The following is a 25465-nucleotide window of genomic DNA, read 5'->3' on the forward strand; positions in this document are numbered from 1 at the left end:
GGAGGTGTGGGCCCAGCTCCAAGGCCCATCCCGGGCGAGGGGTGGGGAAGGCGTGCCGCCTGCCCTCCCGCCAGCCTCCGGGACAGAGGAAGAGAAGTGCCAGGACTCTAGGCAGGCAGGCAGGCAGCAAAAGGGGCGGTATTCTTGTCTGAGCATGAAACTCCCCCAGCCAATCGCCATTCTTGGGGGAGGAGAAATTAGCCAGCATGGCCAGGGACAACTGTTCCAAACCAAGGAACAAAGGCAGTTTTTTTCAGGAACTCCGAGCCAAAAACTGCGCAGCAACAGGAAAGAACGGCGCAAAGGTGGTTTGACTTGCCCCGGTTATAACGCGGCTTTTATTGCTCAATCTGAAAAAAATCGGAGCAGCCATGAATAACCAAAAATTTGCAGCGATGCAAACCGGCTGTGAAACCGCTGCAAAGCTCCGTGAAAAATCCCCCACAGAGTTCTGAGGGGTCAGAAGACAGGGACAAAGCTGAAGTCGAGATACCTGCAGCTGAGAATTCCCTCAGGAGGTGGAAGCAGCCTGAGAGCTGAGGCAGCTAGTCTCAAGGCAGTCCGTGAAGGGAGCTAGTACACTGAAGTCCAGGGAAGAAGAGATTCCCCTCCCCATGAGAAAACTAGCAGAAAAGGCCTCAGAAGGTTGTAAGTTGGAATTCATACAGAATAAGAACAAGGACAGTTGTGCATGTTTTTATTGTTATCAAATTGGTGTTATAAAGAATTCTGTTTGTTTGGATCTGAAGAGAAAAGAGTTGTTCTTTTACTTGGGAAGCAAGCGCCCAAGGCCTAACTATGTTAACCAACTCTGGATCCTGACACAGTATAATGAGAGATTCCCTGCCACATCCAATTAGAAGAACTACACTAAACACATTTTAAAGATGTTGCCTGTGCAAAACTGTTTAGCAGCAGAATTCTCCAGGATTTCTCTATATAAAGGAAGATTATCATCTCATTCTGATCGCACAAAAGAGTAAGGGGTGAGCTTGGTTCTTTGAACTATTAACCAGCAAACCAGACAGTACACCTACAGAAACTTTTATCTTTTATTGAGATAAGAAAGTATTCTTTTCATTGAGCAACACAGGAAAAAAATTACAGGCATGGAAAAGTTAACCCTGAAATTACTGTGAAGATAAATGCAAAAAATTATCAAAGTTCCTTGCATTGCTTAATCATATCAATGGGGTGGGGGAGGGTAACCAAAGCATAGAAGAAGTGTCTGTAGCTTTAAGAAATTAATGCACTCTGAGATCTCATTGACCATTGGGGGGAGTCACTAGACAACAACAACAGTATTGCTAGCCTTCTAGCCTTGGGGGAAGGGCCCTTTCTAGGGCTGTTATGGCCTCCCAGTGCCCTCCCCCCTACCCTGAATAAATGACTTGTCAGGACCAGGCCTCGTACCAACTGCCAGGCAACTCACTACTACACAACTTGTATGACTCATCCAGTCCCAGTGGTGACCAACTGGTACTCACTACTATTTCGCATCATCCACCGCACAAAAGCCAGCATGATGTAGTGATAAGTGTATCAGGCTAGAATCTGGGAGACCCAGGTTTAAATCCCCATTCTGCCATGAATGGGTGACCTTGGGACAGTCACTCACTCTCAGCCTCAGCATAACTTACCTCACAGGATTATTGTGAGGTTAAAATGGAAAAGAGGAGAATTATATAAGCTGTTTTGGGTCCTCATTGGGGAGAAAGTAAGTGTATAAATGAATTAAATAAATAATAATGTATGCTGAAGTCTGGGGGGGGGGAGTTGGTGGGAGGAAAAAGAAGCAAGGAAAAGGGAGAGGATGGGGCTGCCAGGAGGGAAAGAGGAATAATGTTGGCAGGGGAATTCAGGGAGAAATTAGATGCCCCTGCATGTCCTTGTGGATTTCCCCTGTTGAGCCTATTATTCGTAACTTTCATAGAATCATAGAGTTGGAAGGGATCACCAGGGTCATCTAGTCCATCCCCCTGCACAATGCAGGACATTCTGAACTACCTCCCCCCCCAGTGACCCATACTTCATGCCCAGAAGATGGCCAAGGTGCCCTCCCTCTCATGATCTGCCTAAGGTTATAGAATCAGCATTGCTGACAAATGGCCATCTAGCCTCTGCTTAAAAACCTCCAGGGAAGGAGAGCTTACCACCTCCCGAGGAAGCCTGTTCCACTGAGTAACCGCTCTAACTGTGAGAAAATTCTTCCTAATGTCTAGACGAAAATTCGTTTGATTTAATTTCAACCCATTGGTTCTGGTCCGACCTTCTGGAGCAACAGAAAACAACTTGGCACCCTCCTCTATATGACAGCCCTTCAAGTACTTGAAGATGGTTATCATATCCCCTCTCAGTCTTCTCCTCTTCAGGAGGTACAGACCTCAATTGAGATGTGTCACTATTTACTTCTTCCCAGAATGCAAGTGCTGGCATCTAACACCTCCAGTAATTAAGCAAGTTAGCGTGCCCGTCAGCTTCTAACACAATTACAGCTGGCATAAGAGTCTGCTTTTTTCTTCTTTTTTATTTTTGTAACATTTGTCTGTTGAAGCATTCTTATGAAAGCTTGCACAATATTTTGTGTCATTTTGATTGGCCCAATTGAAAAGGTATTACATGGATTTTCTCTCTTGTTCTGGATTTTGTGCAGGCCAATACGGCTATTTATGACTTTCCTCCCCTACAGACCTACTCAGATACCAATACCACCCTCAGTGGCTCTCAGTGGCCCTTTGAGTTCACAAAAAAGAATAAGCTGCTCTGTCTGGAATGCCCTGCTAAGGCTGTTTCACTTGGCCATTCTTTATAAAGATTTTGACGTCTAATAATACCTTTTTAGTACCTTTTCAAAAGGGCCCTTGGAGTTTGGACTGTGAGGTTGACTGGACTATGACTGGCAAATGTCATTGAAATGTACCCATTGAATGCTGACTAGTAATTAGTCTTAATGTACTCTGGCTGACGACTGATTTTATTTTATTTTTTTAATTTTATTAGAAAAAAAACCAATGACAACAACTTAAAAAAAAACAGAATTACTGAGTCTTCATAATTTAAAATACTATACACACACACACACACACACACACACACACATACATATATATATATACATATACATACATACATATATATACATACATACATATATATACACACACACACACACACACACACACACACACAATAAAATAAGATCAAGTCTCCCATGCTACAGCTTATTTCTATGTCTTCACATTCATCATTACGTCCTGACTGAGTGCAACACATTCCTCTTTCCTGCCCTTATTTATGAAATTCTCTTTTACTTATTGTATATGACCATACACATCCCATCTTATTGTATCTCTGTTTTTCTGATATGCTGTTAGCTTAATTAAATTAATTAATTAAAACTTTAACCAGCCATTCCTCTATCTTTGGAACTGATTTTTGTTTCCAGTGACTGGCAAAGGTTGTTCAAGACACAGTTATAATATGTAACACCATACAAAATTGATCTTTAGCTAGATTAGGTACCAGATTTAACAAGAATATCTCGGGTTTACATGGAATATCAACCTCCATTCCAACCATTAGAAACTTCACTATTTCTGACCAAAATGATATACCGTATTTTTCGCACCATAAGACGCAGGGAAATGTCTTATGGAGTGAATGTGTGTGTGTTAACTGGAGCAGCAGCCCGTCCGCGGGAGAGTCCCGTGGACCTGTCCGGCGGCCTCCTCTTCCTTCGCCCTCCCCTGCCCAGAAAGCCAGCAGCCCCTTCCCGTGCATAGGCCCAGACGGGTCCCTTTGGGACAGCTCTCGTGGCTGTGCCAAAAGTCCCAGCGTTTGGGCAAGAAAAGGAGGGGGGAAACAGGCTTTGCGCACGATCCTGTGCACCTGCGCTGGAAAGCCAGGCCAGGCGCCGCAGCTTCCCAGGCCCTCCGACAGACAGCCGGGGGAGCGAGCCGGGCAGGGCTGGACCGGTCTCTGGAGAAGGCAGGGAACTGAGAGGGCCTGATCCTCCGGGACGTTCTCCTGTGCAGGCCCCCCCCCACACGCTGGCGCAAGAGGCGCTCCCGACGGATGGGGCGCAAAGGCGCGACCTCCGCTCCTTTCCTTCTGCAAACTCGGGACCTTCCTACTCCCGCCCGATGGACGCCCTCCCCCCCATCCGTTGAGGGAGGCTGCATTTGGCGGTGGCGGCGGGGGGACTGGGCTTTGCTCAGAGGGTTAGGGACAGGGGCTGGGCTTTGCCGTCACCCTTCCGCCTCCCCCCTCGGGCGGACGCAACTTGCCGGGCGAGGGGAGAGCACCGCCGCCTGCGATCCAAGCAGCTGAGTCGACTCTTTCCCTTGGAAAGTCTGAACTCCCTCCGCACAGAACTGGGAAGGGGGGCGCCGGCAGGGTCGCTCTCTCTTTCTGCCACTCTCCCCCCCCACCCGCAAGCTTGTGCCTGAGTAAGTTTGTGCCTGAGAATATATTTTTTCTTGTTTTCCTCCTCTAAAAACTAGGTGCGTCTTATAGTCAGGTATGTCTTATGGAGCGAAAAATATGGTAGCCCTCTCACATTTCCACCACATGTGTATAAAATCTGCTTGTTTTCTATCACAGTACCAACAGCTGTCGTTTTGACAACTGATTTTATTTTTCTGGATTATGGTTAACTGGTCTTTTGGGGGGCTTTATGGTATAGTTTTGCTTTTTATCCTTTTAATTTCTGTGAGATGTCCAGGGGATCTTGTAAAGGATGTTAGAGTGGGATATAAATCTGGCAATAATTTTTTTTTTTGGTCCTCAGTGTCTGGTGCCCAGTAAGATGAGTAGGGTCAGCCCTGGTTAGTATTTGGATGGGAGACCCCCAAAGAATACCAGGGTTGCTATGCAGGGGAAGGCAATGGCCAACCACCTCTGTTACAGTGCATTTCTGAGAGGAATGCTTGCACTGGTCATAGGAGGCTGTGCTGCCTCCAAAGGAGGTTTCGGCCCCGCTGAAACCTCCTTGCGGCATTAAAAATCCGTGCAACACGAAAAAGGTGACGTATCTTGAGCAAATTAAAAAGGGGTGTTTCCGGCCCAAAAGGGCTTTGGAGGCTGCCTAAAGGCGGCTCCTCCCCCAGCCTGGCGCCGGAATGCCCCCCAGAGAGCCGAAACGTCCCAGGAATGCCTCCCGGGACGCCAGCGCGGCCTTTGACGGTGATGGAACGTCAGCGGAAGGCCCCGTCATCATCCTGGGGTGGCGCTGCCATGGCAGCAACCGGCGTCTGTGCCTTCCCGTTGGCGTTCAGACCACTCACACTGGCGTAAGTGTCCCAGATGCTGGCGCAGGGAGCCAAAACGCTGGCACCATGCTTTCCTGGCCTCCTAAGGGCTTTCACCCTTAGAGCACAGGAATGTGCTGTTAGTCTCTTGCCTTGAAAACCCCATAAGGGGTTGCCATAAGTCAGCTGTTACTTGACAGCACTTTACACACACACTCACACACAGTGTTTCCTACTTTACCTCAAATGGTAAATTTACACAGCAGTTATTAAAACTCCTTTAGCTAATGCTAATGTTGATTTTTTTCCCATTCATTTATGAATTGCTGCTTTATTTCAGAACTCTTTCTTGTCTACCATGCTGGAAAGATACAAATGTGACTCCAAAGCATGTGTTCCCACAATATGGCTTCAGGACCCAGTCTATGATGGTAATCAAAACCACAATATCTGTCCCACATTGGATCATTTAGATGCCCAAAAGTTTTTTTGTTTGATCCCGTCTGCTCTTCTAATTTCTGATCTGATTTTGCTGAGACTATTCCGAGATCTGTTAATGTTTGCTGCATTCTCATTTTACACTGAAAATCTTTTATTATGCTAAATTGGTAGCATATATATTTTATTCTTGAAGCGCTATATATGTTACCCTCTGGCACTCACTCACCCTGAGAAATGCATCGAGGGCTCCATTCTCCATGTATTCTATTACAATCATTACTGGTTTCCCTGAAAAAAAAGGCATATTTTGTTTAAAGAAATTATAATCTGAACAGAGTGGCTTTTTCCCTTGATAAAACACATTTTGTTCCTTTGAAGGGCTGAATAGCTAAGGCATGAGTGCTCTTAGCTTCCAGCACAGTTACTGACTTTTGATAAGTCCTTAAATGTCTGTGTCTAGAGCATGGTCATGATTCACAAAATTAAACTGTACAAATCAAAATGTCAGTGTGTTCTCCTGACTCCTGCTGTGTGAACAGGATTCTGGGAAAGTGACACTTCAGTTAATATGAAAGGACATAATAAACCTTATATTTCTATGTAAGGCTAAATGAGAGAATATCAGTATAAAATTACACACACACTTTGTTCAGCTTTTCATCATACATAAATCAACTTTTTCCTTGTGCTGGAGCATAAACTATGCTTTAGTTAATTACATATCAGGAGAAAATCTATTAATATATATATTACAAACACAAAAACTATTCTGAATCTTAGACTGTGAGTACAGTAACACTTAAGTATTGTCTTGGTTGGTTTTGTTTTATTGTTTAAGTTGTGAGCTGATATACCAATCTTCTAAATAAGTACACAGCGATTTACTGCCATTCAGAATGTTGTTTGAACAACAGATCTGGCAGTTACTTACCTCTAGTAACAACCCCTTCTAAATGCACAACATTGGGATGGTCAAACTGTCCCATGATGCTGGCTTCACACAGAAAATCCCTTCTCTGCTTTTCAGTGTATCCCACTTTCAGCGTTTTAATGGCTACTGCAACATCTCTCTTGCCTGGGAGCTTTAGACGCCCACTGCAGACTTCTCCGAATTCTCCTGTAATGAAAAACATATTATTTGGTGGGGAACCACCTCTCATTCACTGTCTTGTGAAAACAGAATGAAACTCTTCACATGTCAACTTTAATTGTATCAAACAGAGTATAATCCCAGTGAAGTTATCCACTTTAAAAATTCATGATTTGAATGGGAAATATTCAAGCAGGTGCTTAACAATTTCCTGCTGAAATCAATGGGTGAAGTTCTTAACTTCAGCACGAATATTTCCCAAATGATGAAATTTTAGCCTATTCCATCTGCAACCTAGTAATAGTATAAGAAAAAGGTCTGTGTCTGAACTGAAGACTAGTGTCTAGTACTAGGTTGCAGATGGAATAGGCTAAAATTCAATACCTGTGCATAATATGTGGTATCATAAACATGTCAATAGTAACAACAAAGAGCAGAAAAATATGCTACTCTCATCAAAATCAAACACACGCATCAACCATGTGAAAACTGGAGAGCTTTTACTCCACAGCTGATTGCACCAGCATATTAGAGGAATCATATAGAGATTTCTATACCACTATTCCATCTGTCACTTACACATATATTCCATACTTTATATTTAATACTCCATGAACTGCATCAGAAATTAGATGAGCAAAAACAACACTCATATTGCACCCCTCAAAAAAACAGGGCTTGTAGATTTGTTCCATAATGTGCCAGCAAAATTTTAAGTTTATATCTCTCGTTTTTTTTTAAAAAAAACCTGAACGAGATTTAACTCGTATTCACAAGAAAAGAAATGCTAATACCGTTATCTCATGTTGCCAGAAGCTGATTTACAGTGCAAGCCTATGCATTTACTCCCATCTAAGCACAATGAACTCTGCCTAAAGTTGCACTATTAATCATGTATCTAATCATTAATCTATTACATTAAGTCCGAACTCATGATTTATGGGTTTTACATAGTCGTAACCTACCAAGATACTGACCATGATATTGTTTACAATGTTTACAGTTGTCTTGTGAAACAGTACCTCCACTTATGAAGACACAGTTAGTTAATTATATTGTTGAAACCCCAATTAGTTAACCTGCTAACCTCTTCCGTATGGGCCAGTATCATAAGGAAATGTAGCTGCTCCATCTATGAGCAGCAAGAAAAGGACAAGGATCATAAAGAGAAGAAACAAGGACTTATTTTGTTAGATGTTATTCATGGGACTGAATATTAAGGAAGCAGATAAGAAATAATCTCTCACAATGCCATACATATTTCAGCTTTAGACTGGAAACATATAAAGGATTAAGTTAGTAACGGATCTGCTATTTCGAGTGAGTTATGGATTTTTTAATTTGTGGTTATACAAAAACCCTCCTCACATGTTATGTGTTTATGAACATGGCTGGAAAGACAAAGACTTCAGTAGAAAGTTTCTTAGATAAGAGAGTATTCAGCCTTAGGATGCATTGGGTTTTATCACCAGGGCAACATTAAAAAAATCTAAGGCTGAAAATCTAAAAATAGTGACTCAGAAATTACTTTAAAGTAAACATACATAGGGTTGGTCAGTAAGTGTTGGTTATTTGCTTTTATGGTCTAGATATTGTCTGTTTGTTTTTAAATTAATGATTCCCTTTTTAAGTAAAGAATATCACATGTAATTTACAGCACTTGTCAAAGTGTGATTTAAGAAAAAAAAGGGCTCTAAAAGTACTGCATAAAACAACAGGAAGCCAAAGTATCTTTCCTCCATAAGTCCTAGGTATTTGATATTTTTCTTGCCCATGGGTACTTGATTTCATTACATACGCTAGTGCAATAAAAGAGTCACATATCTTATTAATGCAAACAAATGGAAATAAGTTTCTCCAGCATGAACACCACTGCCTAAGTGTATGGAAACGGAAGGAAAGCAATGTAATGACAGTACAATTACCATCACTCACAAAACAAAGACTTCTTGCAGCAATGAACTATGTTAAAAATTGCACCACAAAAGAAAAGCTTGTCCTATAAAACCAACAACCACATAACAACCATAATATAACTTCAGTGGTGGCTTCTTTACACATATATGTAAGAAAGGCTGCCTCTGGAGGTTAATGGAAATATTTTCACAAATATAGCCACCAGCTTTTGAACGTGAGCATGCCTCCTTCTCTCAGCCTGTAGGGACTAATGAAATTATTGACATTTGCAAAATACAATTTTTGTTTCATTTTATTTTTTTACAAGGAAATGGGAACACACACATGCTTATTACCAAACAAAGACCATGGTGTTATTTTATTAATTTATTCTACATTTATGAGCAAATGAAGCTTCATTGCTTCCAACCAGTCTCATACAGGCAAAAAGCTCTATTCCCGAGATATAATTATTTGCCTGTCATCATGATGTATGAGTTTCGACCCCAGCTAAATGGAAGAGTTGTATAAGGAAGCCACAGCCAGCTTACCTGCACCAATCACACGCTCTATTTTAATACAGGAGGCATCTAACTCCTTGGCGAATTGATGGACAGCTCTATTTGGATCCTCGTAGGTTTCAGGGTCAATGTAGGTTTTGGTGCCTGGAAATTTAACTGTAATGATGTAAGAAAGCATGACTGTGATGAAGCAAAGCACTTATTGTGCAGCCAACCCCGGAATTTCATTATGCAGAGTGCTCCCTGGAACAGCAAAGCTTCTGCCAAACCACCTGAATCAAGCAATAGTGGTCTCATATTCAGAAATTTCCATTAAAAACTAACTTTATATAAGGATAGCTATGAAGAAGATTCTGTACATATAAACATTCCCTACTGAGTGTTGATATATCGAGTTAGATGTCTGGTTTATCTAGATCAATACTGTGCCTCTTGGCAATGGCTCTCTACTGTCTTAGAGAAAATCTGCTGATGCCCTTTTACTGGAGATGCCAGGAATTGAACTGAGACCTTTTGTAAAATGGGCTCTGCCAGTGTGCCACACTGTCTACAATACAGTATAGAAGTCTTCTACTCCATTTTTTTTATACAAGATTGTTAGTGAATCCAGTGGTCACACTTACCACTCAGTCCTTTGATTCTAGTTTAGCAATCCAGAGGACCAGGTGATAATCCTCAGAGGGCTGGATTTGGGCCTGGTGCTTCCAAGCACTGATTTGTACCTTTCTGTAAAGTATTTATGACCCACTACACTGATACATGCCCTGACTTGGATGGCCCAGGGTAGCCTGATCTCGTCAGATCTCAGAAGCTAAGCAGGGTCAGCCCTAGTTAGTACTTGGATGGGAGACCACCAAAGAATACCACAGTCGCTATGCAGAGGAAGGCAATGGTAAACCACCTCTGTTAGTCTCTTGCCTTGAAATCCCTACTAGGTTGACATAAGTCAGCTGTGACTTGATGGAACTTTACACACAGAGACACACTGGTACACAGTCCTGCCTCCATAGGACTAAATGTAACAAATTAAATTATTGTTTTGGAGTATCTGTCTTTTTTGCTTCCAGCATATCAGAAACATATTGTCCCATGCTCTGAAAAGAATATGTGTATTCAGAAAGTGAAATATATTGTTTCATAATCTGTATGCGTCTCTGATTTTGGAAAATACCAGTCTTTGTCTTTGGAATCAAGCTTTCTTGTTTGATTTATCCCTATTATTAAATTATACCTCCCTAAATAAGAACATACTTGTAAGGGAATGCAAAAAATAAGTGCTGCAGAGAACTCATGGAAGCCATCCCACCTCTTAAGTCATATCAAAGCCCATTTGTCTGCTGGGCCATAAGGGGAAGGCACTCCTGCCCTGCATTTTTATTAACCATACAGGCTTGTACATTTCCCTACTGTATGCTCATATTTAGGGGAAAAAAAGTTATATTAAGAGCTGTTGTTCTAGATTGACACATTGCCCATGTAGTAAGCACAGGCCAGATCAGAAGCTGTTTGTAGGGTTCTAGTGTGTTACCAGGAAGGAGGAGGAGGAAGAGGAAGAAGAAGAGTTGGTTTTTATATGCCAAATTTCTCTACCACTTAAGGAAGAATCAACCCGGCTGACCATCACCTTCCCTTGCCCTCCCGACAACAGACACCCTGAGAGGTAGGTGGGGCTGAGAGAGTATGACTAGCCCAAGGTCACCCAGCTGGCTTCATGTGTGGGAGTGGGGAATCAAACCCGGTTCTCCAGATCAGAGTCCACCGCTCCAAACCACCACTCTTAACCACTACACCACACTGGCTGTTAATGTTAACGAAACAGTATCAGGTCAGCAAGTACTGCATGTTTCAACTGCATTATTAGACTTTCCACGGGAAAACAATGCTAATGATATGGAAGTTATCCATGAGCTGAATCGGTATTCTGAGGATATGTAAGAATTTACTTCAGAACTTCTCTAGAGGTTAATTCTGCTGCGCTGCACTTTTCAATAGGTTTATTGCTAATCATAATGATAATTGCTAAGGTCCCAGAGCTGGTAAGTGCTCGTGCTTTTATTTACATTCACAACCAGGGGGAAAGAGAACAGAAAAACAATAGGTTAACTGTCTATACTGTGCTTTCAAGCAGACAGATGGAGAATGAGCCATCTTCTTGTGCTTACGATAAGGGGCCTGGATTGGAGGTAACCTTGTGAATCTCAAATGGGTCTCTGATGGTTCTTTATTCAAGCTGTCATAAAACATTTTGACAGGCCAAAGCTTTCTTGGCGTACCAACATGAAATAACGCTGCCTCCGATTCAAAGACATTGTTAAAAGAAAATGGTAGGAGGAAACAAAATGTAAATTGGAATTGGTTGAACAAGCTCCTCCATTGTGGTTATGTATTTAAAGCTGTAGCATTTGGGGTTATAGAAAGTTGAGGGGAATTGAAAAGGAGAGAGAGATATATATTCTATTAAACGCACTGCTCTGAAAGCTAGTTAAAGGGTTGTCTTTTCAGGTTATTGTGAAAATCTTGTCATGTCATACTATCACAGGATCATTTTACTACCACAGGAACAAAAGTTGTTTTTAAAAAAGATTAATGGCTGGTAACTACAGCATGGTGTTTAATTTTCTCCCCTGGAAGCAATGGTCAAATCAAATAAATACCATGCTTTCTGTCTAAAGGTCTGGAAAAAGCAGTGCAGGTTTTTTTTTTTTTAGAAAGGTAAAATCATCATAGTAGGCTTCATGGTACGTAATCTTTTTTGACAGATTTTAAACTTTCCTAGATATTGGGTAACTAGGTTTCTTGAAAGAAATACAATGAAGGAACGAAATGCTATTCTCAATTTCAGTTTCTGACTATTAAGACTAGGCTATTGGGTAGCTTATTTACATTTTCCCTGAAACGTAGTCTAAAAATAGAATATGCTGGGGGAAATCATTCTTTGGCTAGCACATGCACTTTCTCTACAGATACAAGTGAAAGGAACCGCAATTAATTTCATTTCCTCCTCAGACATCACTCAGTAGGGAATGTTTAAAATAATTTAAAGTATTTTAGAGATGTGAAGAGACTCAGTGCAACTAAAATAAGATAATTTTAATAAGTCTCTCACCTTCTGATGAAGCTTTATTTCAATAGATAACATTTGCAATTGCTTTATTATTAGAACAACACCTCAGACCATAAGAATCTTGATTCCCATTATTATTTTCTGTTGGTTATGTAGAGCACCCTGTGGGGGTTTACTAAAGGTAGGAAGGTTTCAATCCATATTTTAATGAAATGAATTAAGAAATGAATAGACTGATCTAACTTTCTGAGAGTAGAAAAGGCCAAAAAGAAACCTTCAATTGACTTTGACCCAAATCCCTGGGGAACATTTTTAAAATGAAAATTGCTTATTAACCACCAGGATAAAACTTTTATGTCCTTATGCAGCTTCATATACTATAGGATCCAAATGTTAACATTTGTCAAGCAAAAAGTGCCTAAATTTGAATTTCTATGTGATTTTCTGGAGGATTTTTTTCCTTAGCATCTTTGCTGTTGAATTCTGGAATTATATTATTAACCAATCAAGTTATAAAATCTAGTAAATTACATTAAATTGTTCAGTTATTTTATCACAGTAATGAATACATGTCTGCGTAAATGCATCAAAAGGATACACACAGTGCTGGAAAAGCAGCTCCTGAAAGTTATGAATCTCAACACAGTGGCATCTGAAACAGTGTGATGGGCTCTAGTTGCACATTAAAACTGGAGAAGCCCTTCTGCACATGCAGAAATGCTTTAGGGTGCACACTCTGGCTTCTTTACATCTTGCCCAAAATATGAATTAGTGTGTGATAATTTTAGAGTTCACAGAATTTCACGATCTTCCAGGCAGGTCTATTTACTTGGAAAAAAAATGAGATGTTCATAACCGACCCACATAGGTGGCTGGGATGTCGATTGTCCATGAAATATGAGAAAGGGCCACAATCCTTTTGGATACGCAATGAACTTTGAACAGATAAATTTGGACCAAAAGTGTGGTTGGATAAGTGCAGTCAAATAATGAGTTAAACCACATTTACAATGTTGATTTTAGTTCATTTAAGATGAAATGCTTGTGAATGGAATTTTTCTTGAGTCCTGTTGGAAAGTTCTAATCAGATTACTGCAAATAGAAAAAATTTAAAAAGTTACATAATTAGAGCTTTTACGAGGTATTAAAGCATCACTGTCCAAAATATTTATGCTTCCTTCCCCCAAAGAAAGGCTGTAGATCTTCACTGAGTTAGTCACACTGAATCTCTATTTTAAGAAGTGGTTGCATGACTGGCAATCATTCTAATGCAGCAAGAGTGATCTGTATTAGAAACAGGTTGCTACAATGTTCTTTGAAATTTGATTCCAGACCGCTAAGGGGGTTGGGTGGAGGTGGGAAAGCCTGATTCAGCACCACATAGGTACTTTTTCACCACTGATCGACACCGGAAACAGTTTCTGGTAACCCCTTCCCCCTCCATATGTGACCAGTGCTGGCAGAGTGGGGCAGTTGATTTTATCGCATAGAACATCAGTTGTGAATACCTGTTGCCACTTGCAACAGAGTCTGATTGAAGTAGAGGGGGTGCAATCCCAGAATGTTAAAATCCACTGTAGTTGTTCCATTGAATTCATTGGCCAGTACCCAACACTCATTTCCCTTTACTAAAGTCAATGGAGTTGTGAGTGCATAGGTATGTTACAAGTAGGAGCTCACAAGACTTGTGTAGGGGGGATCTCATTCCCCCCAGTTGCTGAGCCGATTGTAGCTCCAGGCTTCTGCAGCCATCTGGGTCCAGCTGCGGTGGCTGCAGTATCCAGGAGCTGCACTGAGGCCACAGTGGGTCCCAGACTCCATATCTGCTATGGCTGGGCCTGGAACAGCTCCTGGACTCTGCCGCTACTGGCTCGCCAAAACAAAGAAAAGTCCGTTGTCTGTATGTGCATAGACAATGCTCTTTTATTTGGGGGGATTTAAACCACCCAATGTATTTTTCTTGTTTTAAGATTTTTCTGCAAAGCTGGGGGGAGGGGTGTTCTGTTCTCTGTCATTGTGGGCCTGATCCATGGATTTACGTATCAGCAGATCAGCACACACTTGACTATTAGAATATGATGTATCCAATAACATATAACACCCATTGTGAACTACTGAGAAAATGGTTAATTGTTCAGTATCACAACTTGAATTATTTGTATTACTTATATGGAAATCCTAAACAGAGTGATGGCTTTCTAGGCCCTTGGAAATCAACTCATTTAGAAGCGTGCAACTATCAGTTTGGGAATATTATATTCCTTAAATGTTCTTAAAACATCCCTTTTAAGGTAGTATACTGTATATTTTATTAATTAAAAATTGGCAGATAAAAATCAAGACTCCAGTAAAAATTTAAGTTGTTAACTAAGCTAGTTTCTACACCAGTTAGTCTATGAATATTATAGTTGTTGGTGTAAGTGAACTAAATTTTGAACCAGCTTTTCATTGGGTTCTCTTAAACCTTTGGGTGATCGAGAAGCCCTAATTCTCATAAGAGATTTGCTGAGTGAAGAATAAAATCAAACAGCAACTTGGCTAACTAGCTATCAATCATAGTATCTCAGGGGGGACCATTACAATATTGTGAAACACTTATTCAAAAGAAACCAAAGGAAAATGTGGATTGAAAACAGTCATACATCATACAAATGCACAGCAATAAAAATCCATGGTGTGAACAATGTTGATTTTATTCTGTGTCCTTTTGGAAGAGGTCGTACTTCTTTTACAGTTTTTAACTTCACACTTGCTGTTTACACAGCATTTTAAAATTTATTATCGTTGTTCCTTTGTATGAATGCTGTTTTAGTATTGTCTCTATTCTGTTACTGCCAGTCCCAATGCATTATAATTGGTCTGGAAATTCCTGGGGGAAATAACAGCAAAACACTTACAATGAAAGTATAGTTCTTCATCTCCTTCTTGATCAGCTTTGCTATAGCCACAGTGCCTGCAAAGAAAGACCACAATTTTACCAAAATAATTAAAAACAGTTTTAATTCTACCATCCTTTACTGTTGTAAATGAGGAATGGATATAAATGTAACAATGCACTCCATTCCTTATACGTCTTACCTCATCATGCATTCAATCTCTAAACTGATAACAGAAAATCTGTCTGGATGAGTAAGTGGAAAGGGAGAGGCATGGGAGGTAGAAGCACAATTCAATAATAATTTATGTTGGTTGCAAGCAAGAAAGTCCCGTGTGTGACTGGGAAGTACATCCACCCATAAACTGAGGTGTTGATTCCACCCTAGCTACATCCTACATAGGCCAAACAGACAACTTGTTGAAGATGTTGCTCATGCCTCTCCATCATCACACTGAGTTATGTCCTAAAGCTAACAAAATAGGTAACAAATATTGTCTTCAATGTTGTAGTTGTCTAACTTGGGTTAAAAACGTAATGCTTAAATACTTAAAAATCAGTACCTCCGTCCAATGATGAAGCCGAAAACCATGAACACCAGAATGATGGTGCCTGCTACAGCTACTACAGCTATGATGATAACAGGATTTTGTTCACTGGAGACAGCAGTGGCTGCCAACAAGAAAAAAAAGAAAAAGTAAAGATTAATTTTAAAAGGCAGTTACTAGAAGAACCAAGAATGTCTGTTAATCTTTAGAAGCTGTGAACTAAAACACAGGATACAAATTATATGTTTATGAACTAGGAACAGGTTTGCCAGGTACCATTTAGGCTCATGAGCTCTCCTACCACCCCCACCACCCCAGCTCTCATTGCCTGCTGCCACTCTGGCAGCCGGCAGGAGAAAAAATAAATTAAAAAATTGTTGTCTGTCCAATGGCATTGCATCACTATCGGGGAAAACCTGGAAGTGACATCATGCCTCTCTAGCAATTGCCAGAAACGTTATGGTTTTACCAAAGAGTGTCTGGCAATTCCTAGAGAGGCAAGACACCATTTGCTCTCTTCTCCCAAAAATGATGAATGCTGTCATGTCAATGGCACTCCCTCCCCATATCCCCATCACCCCAGACTCCTGCTATTTGCCAGCCACTAGCTGGCAATCCTAGGTGCAGTTTTACATTGTATGTCAGGAAATTGTGCCTGTTGTGCTGTGGGATAGAAAACATCTGTTAAAGGCACACCGAAAATCTGGTGGTGGGTAACTGCCATCTTAGAATAGGGTTTGAGCAAACTGGAAGTATTCACATGGCCAACAGAGCTACATTAAATTTATAATATTTTAAAAAATGGTAATGATTTCACAGTATGCAGTTTTGCTACTAGAACACCATGTGTAAGAAATCATGTTTATCATGTTACATCAGCTTTTATTACCTTTGCATGCTAACTTTTACTATTGGTTCTGTTCTGTTCCAATTAACAATCCTAGTGGCATAACTAAAATGAACTTGGAAGGACTTGTATATATATACACACACACACACACACACACACACACACACACACACTTATAAAAGTACTGAAGACTGCAGTGATAGGTATGAAGGTCTTTTTGTCTCCCACAGTAATCACATTCTAAAAAATTCAGAACATTATTTGTTGTTTCACTTTTTTAACACTACTGAAAAGTATGAGTCCTGCTTAGGGTTGCCAGGTCCCCCATGGCCACTGGAGTCAGATGAGGGGGGTAGGATTGTCAGATCCAGGTTGGAAAGGTCCTGGAGCTTGGGGGATGGAGCCTGGGGAGGCGGAGACCTCAGTGGGATATGATGCCATAGAATAAAGCACCCTCCAAAGCATTAATTTTCCCTAGATGAGCTGTAATTCCAGGGGATCTCCAGGTCCCACCAGGAGGCTGGCATCCCTAGTCTTGCTGGACTATCTACAGGAGATTTGAAAACTATTCTTTGAAGATCTCCAAGATCTTTAGAATGGTAACAGCAAAAAAACAAAAAAACAAAACAAAAACAAAAAAACAAAAAAATCACAGCTCTGCCTGGAAGCAACCTCACTCATGTCAGCAGAATAAGATACCCGAAACGTGATTCATATGGAGACAAAAGTAGGCTAACAAGATAAAAGGAGAAAAGTTTTAATAGTAACCAATTATTTCAAGTGTTAAAAATGAAGAATACTTCCATATTATTTAAAAATGTATTTTTTTTCAACAAATAAAAAAACAACAACTCCATTTTGTTCAGGTTTCCAATGAAAGCAAGTGGCCTTTTTTTTTGCTGTTTAATTGGATGCATGCATATTCTCAGGGCGTTTTCACACACAATGCTTATAGCGGCTTTTGCATTTCCCAGGTCTGCAATTCAAATACAAAACCATTCCTGACTAGAATATATATTGAATTTCGAAACTAGAGATCTGGGTTGTTTTACCTGTCCTGCATTAACAATGTTCACACATAAAGAGATGTTCCAAGTACCTCCCCAATACTAGCAAAACAATTATAGACTATGGAAGGTGATTATTCTACCCTTATGTCTACGGATTTTCTTAACTTTCTTTCAATTTGGGGGTGGTTATAATATGTACGATAACATTTGGTTACAATCAATATATTAATATTACACATTTATGAGGTTCAAAAGTTGAACTGCATGATACACACGTTTGTTTCTAAAGTAGTTTTAAATGGCCAATAATAGTCACTATACGTCAATAGTATGAATAATTCAAGGATCTGATTACTAGATAAATCTTCTTGGTACAGACATTACATTAACGTGCTAGAAGGAAGTAGTTCAGGATGGATTTTGATAAGGTTAAGCTTGAATACAGTACATTGCTAAGAGATTCAGGGACAAGAAAAAAATTGGGGGGAAATAGAATATCTACCCCCATTAAAAACGACTGTGTAAAAAAAAAAAGTAATGTTAAAATACATTCCTGCAGTTTAGTCAGATGATATCAGGGAGAAAAAATTGTAGAGGAAGGCACCTCTACAATGTATGCAGCTGAGAGACCCTTAACTATTTTTGTTGTTGTGACTATTATGGAGTCAGTGAGATGTTAACTACAAAATACAACAAAATCCCACAAATCTACTTAGCAATTTTTTTAAAAAAGGGAGTAGGGAAAGCTGAAAATGAGAGGGGGGAAACACCCCTATAATGTAGTTACTTAATAAACAAATTAACAAACAAATGCTTTGCCTCAGTAAACAGCATGAAGGAGGGAAAAGGAGGAGACACGGGGCCACAGCTACTGGCCTTGACATAGGTCCAGTCCTGGTGTTATTAAAATGTTCAGTTCAGTTGAGAGTTCAGTCTGATGCCTATGTGGGGGCAAACAAAGTAGAGGAGAAGTAGGATTCACAATATAGCTTAAAGGTTAAGAGGGGAGGGAAAATAAAGAGACAAAAAGATCCCGAAACATACCACTTATGCCTCCTTCTTTTCATTGTCAGGTTATATAAATGTGAACAGTCCACAGCTTTCATTGTCACATTACCTATACAAAATTTTGTAATCCAAGAATGTGTGCATACATAAGCAAGTTACAACATAAAATAGTTCATCACGAAGTAACTGAGTCCTCTGTGAGCTCATTCCCAAGTTTTCTAGTATGAGTCGCCCACGGCTATTGTGTACTCATTTTAAATGAAGATGTATATTGTGTACATTTTACCTGTGGCTTCCTCTAGTGTAGCAACATCTAGTCTAGGGCTATAACTTCCATAGCCAGCAGCAGTGAATGCACGAATTTGGAAAACATATACGGTTCCTGGTTTCAGATTATTAATGGATGCAGAGGTGGACCTGGTTTTCACTGTTGAATAGGTCCTCTCCCTTTGGTCCTGGAAACAGGAAGACAAACAAGTGAATAGTATTTGCAATTGAGATCTCAGTTTTGCTCCCTCTCAGCCATTGGCAACTGGTACTGGCAGTTTATTTCAATTTGTTATGAAGGGTGTTCTTTATTTTTGCCCACATAAAGAATGTAGCACACTCTGCGGAGCATTACAACACAATGCCATTTCATTGAGGGGCTCTTAAAATGACATAAAATGTAAATGGGAAGCACATGGTGCTACTCGTAAAATCCTGGTGATAAAATCATTGCCTTTTTGCATTTGATTGTCAGACAGTAGTTTCTCCTGCTGGCTCAAATGCTGTATTCTGCTAGTGTATGAATAACCCAATAAGATATATCTTAGCAATTCATTTCCTAAGTTCCTTCTCTTCTTCTTAAAAAAAAAAGTTATTTTACAGTTCTTCCATAAATCATAGTAAAAGCTATTTTCACCTAAGTAGACAAAGCTCATTCTCTATAACACCACTATGTTTTTTGGGTGCAAAACCTTCGAAGTGTGCATGGAACTCTTCAAACTGCAGATCCCTTCCCTTAATTTCAGCAGAAGCAATGGGTCCTTGCATACTTTGTGCACACATGTCCTTGTATCAACCAGAATGAGGCATCTGCGACAGAGACATGTGAGTCACAGTTGTATGTGTGGAGTAAACTGTGCTATATCTGGGATGGATGGAGAAAACATTTTATTTTGGATCATCGAAACAACAATCTGCGAATATTCCATAACAACAAATACACAGAATAAAATCCCTACTTGGTGATATCACAAAGAAATTGAACTAAATACAGGACAAGCTCTATTGAGAAGCTTTATTATACAAGCCCAGTTTAAATTACTAGGAAATGTACCAGTGCCCTTCTGCCACTGGACATCTCCCATTCACTTCAATTGATCTTTCACTGAAGAATGTCAAAGTTAATGGTGCCTAATAATCAGATTTTACCTGTATTTTAATTATTTAAATTACAGAAATATCTACAGAGGAAAACTCAAGTCATATAAAAATGTGATCTTCCTTAAGGAAAAAAACTTGAGTGAGTTGGGGAAAAATTGAAACTGATACTGAAATTTAAATTAGACACCAATTTAATCCTACAACGCATTTAATCACAAATTGTTACAAATTCCATTAATTTTTAATATACATATATAAAATTCAACTTCAATTTCAATACCTTTATTGGCATACCACATATATAAAGTAGATGACATAAAGAACAAACATTGTCCTTTAGAACGATATAGATTTGGTTCATTGTAACAATTTCTCAAGAATAGAAGAACGGAATGAGATCATGGGGGAGGAAAGGAGGGAGAGTAAACCAGTGGGTAGTAATGTATGCTACATTGGCTGTGAACGTAATTTAAATGACCTCAAAGACAAACTCAAGTTTACCTAAGTTTGCAAATGGGGCTAGACATCTCAGAACTAGAAATTTATGAAGGGGGAAAAACATTCACTTAAGGAGTAATCTTAAGCCTTGCAGTTCTGCTGCATAAATGCTGAGAACAGGAATACAGAATGTTACAGCAGTGCAACGCTGTAATCCACAGCCTTATGGCAGGTCCTGCAGGAATGTTACTCTAGCCTTTTAGGCAGATCGCAAACATAAATATGTATAAAACAGCTCGGCAATTAAAATCAGAGTCAGCGTTCAAAAAGAAAGGTCTGTTTAAAAATAACGCTTCCATCCTTCAAGGTAAATCAATCAAATATCCTATTCTGGGTTAGCAAAACAGCGCTGCGAGTATAGAATAGGTAAATATAACTGAGAAACATAAATGTATTCTATTCAAACAGCAAGGAGTGTAGAAAGCTATCTAGGTCATCAGATACAATTTATCCTGGTAATCCTGCCAAGAAAAGAATATGCAATTACTAAATAAGGAAGATACACAGGAAAATATATATAAATGTTGGTCCAGTGTAGTTTTTTCTCCCACAAAAAGGAACTAGTGAAGGGTGGGGGGAGAGTTTGCAGGAAAAATCTGTGAGCAGAAGGCAGCAATATCGTTTCCTGCTTACAAGTTTTGTTCTGCACAAGCATTCACATTCAGATGTAAAAATTTTCTCCACTGATGATATGTTTTAAAAGAGAAAATAATGTATAACATTTTCATAAATCCTAAATCTCTGGATGGAGCAGCCAGGTGTTCATAATTCTGGGTGTTGTAATTATGCCTGTCACTAATTAAAAAAAATGAGTAGATAAATCACTAGCATTTAAACTGATTAATCAATTACATTTAATCTACGTACTGTCTAGCCCCTTTCAGATTTTGAAAGAAGTATGATGTAAATAACAATGTAACAAACAAAAAAAATATTTAAAGGAAATACCATTTGTAATATTTGTTTTTGTGGCCTATTGCACAATAACAATGGAAAGCAATAATTAAAAAAAACAAATGTGTCCTTAATTTTCATCCCCAATTAACTCTGTCATGATCAAAACTGACCCTACTGATTAATCAACTTTTGTTGATTTATCTAGCAATTACATTTTGTAATCCCAATTATTTTTAAGTGTAATTGTTGGGGAATAGGCTTTTAAAAATGTTTAACATAGACAAAATGACAATAAAGGAACCATATAGTGAGACAGCATAAGAAGGAACAGTTACATGTTTCCTGCCTGCCGAACCCAGTCTGCACCCAACACAAAAAAGGACACGTTAGGAAGACAGCATTGGTTGAACATATCAGTGTAGTGCTTACTTTCTCATAATACTTGATTTCATATTCTGTGATGACTCCATTGGGATGTTCCGGTTCCTGCCAAGAAAGCTCCACACTCCTTTGCAACACTTTCTCTTTCATTACGCCGCTAACTTGCGAGGGAGCTGTTTGGAGAAGATGCCATCAATAAACAACGAGAAAATGTGCTGGATTCCTCCCATCAAGTGTCACTACTGATCAGTCCCCTGCTGTGCCACCATCATTAAGGTAAGAGAAAGCACCTTTCCACAGTTCACAATTCAAAAGCTAATGAATATTCAAGCAGGGTCTTATTACTGCTCATAAACTATAACAGAAATCTAAATTAAAGTGCAAACAGCAAAAGACAGCATTGTTCAAGTTACTGCAAAATGGCAATTGATGGGATCAGAATGATAATTAAGCAGACAAATTCTAATTAAGCCAGGAAAATATGCTTTCGGATTAATCTCGTGTGGTAAGTCAGTAGACCAAATATTTATTACACATGTTTCTGGAGTACTTTTAGGGGAAAATGAAGGAATAAGGACTTAAAATGAGTCCATATTTCAGATGCATAGCTTTTGTAATTCCAGCTGCACTTCAAACTCATCATGTCCTCCCAATAATGCATTTGTATGGAAGCCAACCGAATACTATGCTAAAGCAATAGAAACTGGTTCCACTGCAAACCTTCATGCTTGTCTAAATGCCGATTTTCTAAAACTTCCAGAATGTATACCTAGCAGCGTATCAGTAGATGTTTGCCCATGACGAGGACTGCAGTCTATGGTGCTTTCAGCATTTCTGTGTGGTTCACAGTAATTTCTGAACTTTCAGGTGCACTCTGGACTGGAATCTGATGAGAGCAGGGGCAGACTGGCCATTTAATTTACAGGGAAATTTCCCGGTGTGTCACTGCTCTAGAGGGCAGCTGGTGGCCAGGAGCAAGCAGAGTCCAGCCCCAGCAACTCTGCACTTGGTCCAGGCCCCTTGTCATCCATGGGCAGTTGGTGTCAGCTCACCAGCTGTGTCCTCTTGCTCTGCTTCTGGTGTGAGGGGTTAATGCAGTGGGTGAGCTAAAGCCCACTGCCAGCCCCACTGAGCTGAGTGGCCCTGCAGTTTTGGCTTGTAGCTTGCCTTGCCCCAGAGCTGTTTTCGCTTCCCAGCCTACTCCTGATGAGATCTACCATTCCAGTTCCAGTTTTTTTTTTTTAAAGGGAAGCAAATATTCAGGAAAAAGGCATATATTTATAATCTGACCTGATTTTTCTTCATCCAGTATTCCGCATACTGCTATGACAAGAAACCCAGAATCCCTAAGGAAATTCCCACTTGGCTGGTTTCTCCACTCTACAAATGGAATAATTTAATCCATCTGGCAAAGGGGAGTTTGGAGGATTACATTGTCCTTGGATGTGATTGCCAAACAACATGAGAAAACTTCACACTTCCTCCATGGATTAGAGTAGTTTAAATAGACTGGCTGATATTTGCCAGGCCGCTTCATTCAGATCAGAACATAATTCATACCTTCACCCCACAACTGTTCCCCTGAAATATATGCATATAAACAGAAAATAGTCCATCAACACATTCAGCTTGCTTTATGTATATGTTGTTGGAATTTTAGCTGATATCCTAAACATGTTTATTGGTAACCATATTCCACTGAAATCAGTAAGATTTCTAAGAAAAAAGACCTAAGCTTGGGCTGAGATACAGACTACTCCAAGCAATTGGAAGTGGCTGTAAAGGAGAGGATTCCTACTCCAAATAATTTTAATTTTTCATTCAAAATCTGCCCTCTACCACTGAACCTACCCAAACATTGTTGTCATCATCAGAGGTCCTGCTTTGGTTGCCTTTGCCATCTGAGTCTTGATGGGTGGCAACTCAAGAAACTTTCGAACTCTCTCCCTGGGGAGACTCGTCTGCTCCCTCTATCGTTGTCTTCTGCCAGCAGGTGAAGACTTCTTTGTTTGGTTTGGTGTTCCCTCACTAACTGTTATTAACCCTTATCTCTGTTTGTGTGTTTTTATGACCAAAAACGCATGGTCCCTTAACCCACTTTATTCCCTGTTTCAGCCAGGATCAAATTGACCTGGGATGGGGGGAAACTGTACGCATTACCTTGAAAAGCAGGGACAAAACTGTGCCAATCAATCCATGTAAACAGAAAATGTGGGAGACATGAAGTTCCTGTTTAGTTTGGCACACACCCCACGCCCCTGGTGATTGGCTGTTTCAAATTGACCGATGAGGGCCTTCCCTGCCCCGGGAAATGACCAATCACTGGGGCGGGGGTGTTGCAATCTAAACAGGAACTGTGCGCGTCTCCCGCATTTTCTGTTTACATGGATGGATTTGCATACAGTTTCATCCCAGCTTTTCAAGGTAATGCGTACAGTTTCCCCCCGGCCCGGGTCAATTTGATCCTGGCTGAAACAGGGAATAAAGTGGGTTAAGGGACCATGCATTTTTGGCCTATGTCTCTCTCAGCTCATTCCTCACCTTAAGGGCTGAAAGTCCTTAGGAGGAGTGCAGGGGCCCACGCCAGCGTCCGTGTCCCTTGCGCCAGCGCCCATGCCTCTTGCGCTAGCAAGACTGGCACAGACACCGGCGCTGGGCCTCTCACATTGCCCTCCCCACGCTGCCATGGTAGCGTGGCACTGGGACACTGGCTCAGCCTCCCACTGGCATTCTGATGGTACACTTCTGTGTGCTGTCTTCCCAAGAGGCGTTCCCGGGGCATTCCCAGGATGGTCCAAGGGAGGAGTTGCATTTAGGCAGCCTCTTAAGCCCTTTCAGGCTGGGAACGCTCCCTTTGCCCTCAACTTGATGTATGCAACCTCAAGGGTGAGGGCAGCATTTTGGCTTGGGAGGGGGCTGAAATCTCCTTTGGAGGTGGCGTGGCGGCACCACCTCCAGCCACCGGCTCAGACCTTCCCCTCTGGAATGGGCTGTAAGCGTGTATACATTTTATTTAACTGGTTTTAATATTATATGTTTTTTGTATTTTAAATGCTTTTAATATTTCCAGTGTTTTAATATTCACTACTTTGGGGATCCTGAATTGCATGGAAAGGCAACTTAGAAATGTTTTAAATTGAATAAATCAATAATAAACTATGCCTTATCTAAACCTCTAACCAAAAGAAGACTAGAAAAATAGCTGGCTCTGCTGTGGTTGATTTATTTTGTAATTACATTCACTGATTTCAAAGAAGCTTCCTTTAAAGTAAGTATGCCAAACATTACATCCCCAGAGAGTGGGATTCCCAATGTATCATAAACATTCCCGTCAACAAAGTTCTTTTTTTTAATCATTTTGATGGACCATTGTAAAAACAAATAAAAATGGCTCTTCAGATTTTTGATTTTGAACTTTAATGAAATGAGTAAACAGAAAATGCAAACACTGGGGAAGCCCAGCAATGGAAGTTAGGAAACTAATGTGAATCGCAGTTGTGTTTCATGTATAACTCCGGAGTTTAATAAAGATATGCAATAGTCTTGGTCCTTGAGGGATCATTTACAGCCAATTATTTTTTTGGAGGGGTATTTCCGTGGCAGCTGGAAGTGGTGCACCCATGCCACCTCCTCAGAGGCTTCCAGACCTCAATGGAGTAAGAAAGGTATGCCAGTATAAACAATTTTATATGCCAAATTATGTGCTAAATTATAATTGTATATGCTATGTTTAAAATTATGCATTTTATTTTAAAGCATTAAAATACGT

At 40.2% G+C, this 25465-nt stretch overlaps 1 protein-coding gene across 3 annotated transcripts in view; it reads right to left on the reverse strand.

The window, feature by feature from the left end:
- EPHA7 (EPH receptor A7) overlaps positions 1–25465 on the reverse strand; it is a 215649-nt gene that overhangs the window by 24315 nt on the left and 165869 nt on the right. The window contains exons 6-12 of one of the 3 annotated variants that reach the window (XM_056856941.1): positions 21745–21869; positions 18839–19007; positions 15700–15808; positions 15159–15214; positions 9228–9341; positions 6622–6807; positions 5917–5978 (exon numbers count right to left, since the gene is read on the reverse strand). In XM_056856941.1, coding sequence (XP_056712919.1) covers positions 5917–5978; positions 6622–6807; positions 9228–9341; positions 15159–15214; positions 15700–15808; positions 18839–19007; positions 21745–21869 — 821 coding nt within the window. Of the gene's footprint in view, positions 1–5916; positions 5979–6621; positions 6808–9227; positions 9354–13253; positions 13354–15158; positions 15215–15699; positions 15809–18838; positions 19008–21744; positions 21870–25465 lie in introns of those variants that run through there. The other 2 variants (XM_056856940.1, XM_056856942.1) reach the window with 2 other exon arrangements.

This window comes from Euleptes europaea, chromosome 10 (assembly GCF_029931775.1).
Source record: "Euleptes europaea isolate rEulEur1 chromosome 10, rEulEur1.hap1, whole genome shotgun sequence".
In the NCBI taxonomy this organism is placed as follows: Eukaryota; Metazoa; Chordata; class Lepidosauria; order Squamata; family Sphaerodactylidae; genus Euleptes; species Euleptes europaea.